Source organism: Cydia splendana, unplaced genomic scaffold, assembly GCF_910591565.1.
Source record: "Cydia splendana unplaced genomic scaffold, ilCydSple1.2 scaffold_104_ctg1, whole genome shotgun sequence".
In the NCBI taxonomy this organism is placed as follows: Eukaryota; Metazoa; Arthropoda; class Insecta; order Lepidoptera; family Tortricidae; genus Cydia; species Cydia splendana.
In genome coordinates this window covers 1,054-6,773 of record NW_026946833.1, presented here as the reverse complement: position 1 = coordinate 6,773, position 5,720 = coordinate 1,054, and the positions used below count along the sequence as shown (strand labels likewise).

Below are 5,720 nucleotides of genomic sequence, written 5' to 3'. Positions count from 1 at the left end.
TCGCACCTTCTCACGAATTTTTCAACGTCGCTGTCTATGCCAGGCCAGTAATAGTATTTTTTAATCTTCTTGGTCATTCTCTTTATACCCGCATGTCCACTGCTGGGCAAGAGGTGGAAGTCATTGATAATGACACGCCTATCGTCTTTATCGTGTACCCTTGTTACATTATTCAGGATACACAGTCTAGTACCAGATATATTTAACGTTTTCATTTGCTCTGCTAGCTTTTTTAATAAATATGTAATTGTCATCTTTTTTTACCATACATGATTCCTGTTCAAGCTTGGATGTCTTGAGTATTAAATAAAAATCGCAGATACTTAAAAAGCTTCTAATTCAAGTTCCACAAAGGTACTTAAGGTTAAATTGTATGAATGAAAAATATATTTGCGTGTGTGACGCGCACATGAGCTTGTATCTCAGAGCCTAAGATCCTAATGGTTGGCTAGGCGTGTCGAGGCGGCGGGGGCGCGGCAGTGGTCAACTGGTTTAGCGGTGTACGGTCCCCGCTTCCCCTTCGGTGGTAGGAGCCGCAACATCCTGGGGGCCCTTGGAGGCGTTAGCCTTCAAGGCTTCATGGGTCTCGTCCAGCAGAGGGCAGAGGTACTTCACACCTCGTTTATAGGTGCCCGTTACAGTAGCAACTTCGGCTACTCGCGAAATCCCGTCAGCGCCAGGAAACAATTTGGCGATTCGTCCAAATCGCCAGTGCAGTGGAGGAGTATTCTCTTCCTTGATTAGGACCAGGTCACCCAGTTGAAGAGCTCGTGCTGGAACACGCCATTTCGTCCGTTGCTGGAGCTCGCAGACGTATTCCATCTGCCAGCGCCGCCAGAAGTGCTGTCTTAATGCCTCGAGCCTCTGAAACCTATCTAAACGGTTTGGGTTTATATCCGCGAGGTGGGGCGACGGCAACGAAGTGAGCGCGCGGCCGATGATGAAGTGACCTGGGGTTAAGGGTTGGAAATCGTTTGGAGAGGAGGATAAAGGACACAAAGGACGACTGTTCAGGATAGATTCCACCTGACTAAAGAGAGTTGCCAATTCTTCATATGTTAAATGAGCGTTACCTAATATACGATTGAGGTGAAATTTTGCCGATTTTACTCCTGCTTCCCACAAACCACCAAAGTGTGGAGCATATGCCGGTTGAAATTTAAATTGTATTCCCTCATTTGCTGCAAAATTGCAAACCGTGTCTGAGTTTGAAGTAAGGTAATCGCTAATTTCCTTGGCCGCTCCTAAAAAATTACGTCCGTTATCGCAGAAGATCTCGCGAGGTCGCCCTCTGCGAGAGATAAAACGTCGCAGCGAAAGAATGAAAGAATCCGTCGACAGCGTGCTTACTGCCTCTAAATGCAAACATTTGTACCGGAAACAAACAAATATAGCTAAATAGCACTTTGTTATTTTGCAACCTCTGCCATGCCTGTCCGTAATCATAAAGGGACCTGCGAAGTCTACGCCGACACTAATAAAGGGAAAATCAGGCGTTACGCGCTGAGAAGGCAGAGCGCCCATCAAAGGAGCAGAAGTGTTGCCAGCTGCGCGGCGGCAGGTAACGCATTGTTGCGATACGGTGCGCGCAAGTGTGCGCCCCGATACGGCCCATACAGACTCGCGAATGGCGGCTAGAAGCAGCTGAGGAGGAGCGTGCAGGAGACGGATATGTTCCTGTTGAAACAACAATCTAGTCAATCTATGCTTGGCATGTAAGAGCATTGGGTGGCGTTTGTCAAATGAATAAAACGACGAGGACAGACGTCCACCAACTCTGAGAAGCTTGTCGTCATCATCGTAAAATGGGTTCAACGATAAAATAGGGTTTTTAGGGCCTAGAGGTTGCTTGTCACGCAACAATTTCAATTCGTGAGGAAAACTAGCCTGCTGTGACAAAGCGACTAATTTTTTAAAAGAAACCTCGAGCTCCTCAGGTTGTAGCACACCGGTAGTTTTATTAGATGAAACACGGCAGTTATGCGCAAATCTAAGCATATAAGCTACCGCACGTTGTAAAGGTTTGAGTTTCGAATATCGATCGAAATCAATAAAATCAGTTTTTTGTGAATCGTTAGTGATCGCGACGTTAACCTTTAGCTCGGGTAAATCGAGCTCCGAGTTTGAGGAAAACTGAGGCCAGTTATTCTGTGGCTCGTACAAGAAAGATGGCCCGTTCCACCACATGTGCAAATCAGATAAACGACGCGCTTCGACCCCTCTAGATGGGTAGTCAGCCGGATTTAAAGCGGTTGGAACGTGACGAAACTCACTGCCATCGGTGAGTTCTAAAATATGAGCCACGCGATTGGCGACAAACGTTTTTAATTTTGTTTGATTAGTTTTAAGCCATGCGATCACAATTGACGAGTCAGTCCAATAAAATTTCTGCGCAATCTGGCAGCGCAACGTCTTAGAAACAGCTGACGCGAGCTGCGCGCCTAGAAGGCAAGCACATAATTCCAATCGCGGAATAGTCGTAGCCTGGACCGGCGCGACCTTGGCCTTGGCGCACAGCAACCTGACTACAACATCGCCCTTCTCATTAGTGGACTTTAAATAAATACAGGCCGCGTATGCAACTGAGCTTGCATCACAAAAGACATGCATCTCGACATGCGTCGGCGAGTCGCAAAGAACATGACGAGGTATTTGTAGCGAAGTTAAAGACGCCAACCCGTTGACAAAGTCCTGCCAAGACTCGTTTATGTAACTCGGCACGGGAATATCCCAGTCAATTTTTTCAATCCATAATTTTTGAATTAAAACTTTAGGTATAATCGTCAGCAAACACAGGAGGCCTAAGGGATCAAATATTTTACACGAATCCGATAAAATTGAACGTTTGACGCACTAGTGACGCAAGCATTTTCTTAGCACGTATTCTCATTTCATAGCTAGTGTCAGTGAAATAATCTGATCGCTGCTTTATAGCCAAATTTAAAACTTATTGCCTTTTACGCAATTTAAGCATTTTAAAACTATTTAAGAACAGAAACGCTTATTTGAGTGACATTCTTATTAGTTAATTTCTTCAGCTTAATTTCAAACATTCCATTACTTCATTAAGCATACTCCTACCTTGCGCTATATAGAACACTGTCTAGCGATTTTACTAATTACGCGCAGTTAAATCTCAACGCAAAAAATTCCATTGCATTCCATAGTCACACAAGTATTCATCGTGTTACAGATAAGAACCGGTCGCATCGCGCCCGGCAACAGCTACTCAGCTGCAGCTGCGTTGCGTTTTCTGCTGACTCCTGCATTCCGCATAGCACTGTTGCCGACCGAGCCAACCACTGTGACTGTGAACATAGGCCGGAAAATTTACGTATTTATTCCAATATTTTTTATTTTTGGTTTCTCATTTCCTCATTCGCTGTTTTAATTGAATTCAGATCTTTATCATAAAATGGCTACGTTGATTCCTACTAGAACGTCCATTAAGGGACGTATTACTAAATTTAAAAATTACGTTGCCGAATTGAATGCTCAGGAAAATATTTCCTCAAAAGATGTAGACGAACTTTCGTTGAAGTTGGATCGTTTTCGTAATATGTTCACACAATTCGACCAGATCCAAACTCAAATAGAGATTGCGACTACATCAGATATGCAGACCGAAATTGACATAAGAGAAGAGATGGAAAATGATTTTATTTCTCTTATTGCAACGGCTCAGAAAATTATTGATAAGATAGCCGAAAGATCTGATTTCGCCAGCGTAAAGTCTGAAGTTCAAAGTAACTGTGGTCATGACAATACATGCAACGGTTTAAATTTTCGTTTGCCTGTGATTAAAATCGCTAGTTTCGATGGTTCGTATTTTAAGTGGCTCGAATTCAGAGACACATTTGATTCACTCATTCACAGTTCCGACAACATCAAGCCGATTCACAAATTTCACTATCTAAACTCTTATTTGGACGGTGAAGTGATTAGCAACGTAGAAGTGTCGGACAGTAATTACGCTGAGGCTTGGCGTCTTCTCTGCGAGAGATATGACAACAAAAAACAGCTGATTAGCAACCATTTAAACTCTTTGTTTAACTTGCAACAGATTGGTCGCGAGTCGGCAAAGTCCCTGCGTTATTTAGTGGATCATGTGTCTAAAAACTTACGTGCTTTAAATACGTTGGGCCAGCCCACTGATAAGTGGGACACGCTTCTTATACATATGGTCGCAAGTAAACTTGATAGTAATACGAGTTTAAAATGGGAGGAGTTTAAAAGTAATTCATTTTCAAATGACGATATGCCGTCATTGGCCGATTTTAATCGCTTTCTAAAGGGACGTGCGGACGTTTTAGAATCGGTTCAGCGTAATAAATCTGATAAGCCTATCGCTAATAATAATAATAATAAACGCGAACCTATTGCCTCGCCTCATAATAAACGCGAGAAGTCTAGCACCAAATGTTTTGCGGTTTCAGCCACTCCTGCTGCTTCGGCCTCGGCCTCTCCTCCTGCCTGTGTGTTCTGCAGCGGCGAGCACCGGATTTACGATTGCTCGTCATTCCTGTCCCTGCCAGTTGAAGACCGGATCTCCGGAGCGTCAAGGTTACGCCTTTGTCTCAACTGTTTGCGGAAGGGGCACACTTCTCATCGCTGCAGAGTTGCTCCGTGTCACACTTGTAAGAAGCGCCATAATACTTTGTTGCATAGGGAGACTCCTCAGGTTGCCGCTGTGCCCGTAGATGCGCCTCCGCCGCGTTCGGAGCCCGAGCTCGGGCTGTCGTCGAATATGACCGTGTCGCGCTCAAATCAAATACTTTTACCTACCGCGTACATTGACATATATAGCCCGGCTACTAATGATTATGTAACAGCGCGCGCGTTTTTAGATTGCGGAAGTATGACTTCTGTTGTGACAACCAATTATAAACAGAAATTGCAACTCGCACCGCTGCCCAGTAATACAAATCTTTTCGGATTATCTGACGTTCCTATATCCAGGGTTGGGCAAAATACTGGCTTCCACGTATTTCAAATACAAATTACAAAATACATTTTTAAAAGTATTTGAAATACCAAATACAAATTACTTTGGTGACGGGTATTTGAAATACAAAATACAAATTACAGTGTTTAAAATAATGTATTTCAAATACAAAATACCTTTAAATTTTTTTGTTTAATCATTTAGTTTTTTTTAACGAATATCCTTTCCTAAAAACTTATAGGGTCATTGCGCTAGTTTACGTCCACTTGACGAAATTTGAATATAAACCTACATTGCTGCACAAATTTGGACTGATTTCAATCCTTAATGTCGAAACAATATATATATCTGTCTACATATCAAAATTAAATCTCCAGACCAGGACTGGTCCATAAATTCAAAGTCGCTCAGCGAGCTATGGAAAGGGCTATGCTCGGAGTCTCTCTGAGGGATCGTATTCGAAATGAAGTTATCCGTCAGAGAACTAAAGTCGTCGACATAGCCCACCGGATTAGCAAACTGAAGTGGCAGTGGGCCGGTCATATTAGCCGTAGAACCGATAACCGTTGGGGTAGACGAGTTCTCGAGTGGAGACCGCGCATCGGCAAACGTAGCGTAGGACGCCCTAAGACTAGATGGAGCGATGACCTTCGCAAGGCGGCTGGCAAGAGCTGGTTCAGAGTTGCCGCAAATCGTGCTCAATGGCGTGCAATAGGAGAGGCCTATGTCCAGCTGTGGACGAGAGCAGGCTGATGATGATGATGATGATCATCAT

The 5,720-nt window shown here is 43.8% G+C and overlaps 1 protein-coding gene across 1 annotated transcript; it reads right to left on the bottom strand.

The window, feature by feature from the left end:
• Nucleotides 1-467: 467 nt before the first annotated feature.
• LOC134805410 (uncharacterized) lies at nucleotides 468-2,841 on the bottom strand. Its single transcript, XM_063778720.1, has one exon. It carries the CDS (start codon nucleotides 2,608-2,610, stop codon nucleotides 493-495), a length of 2,118 nt encoding a protein of 705 aa, XP_063634790.1. The 5' UTR covers nucleotides 2,611-2,841; the 3' UTR covers nucleotides 468-492.
• Nucleotides 2,842-5,720: the final 2,879 nt, after the last annotated feature.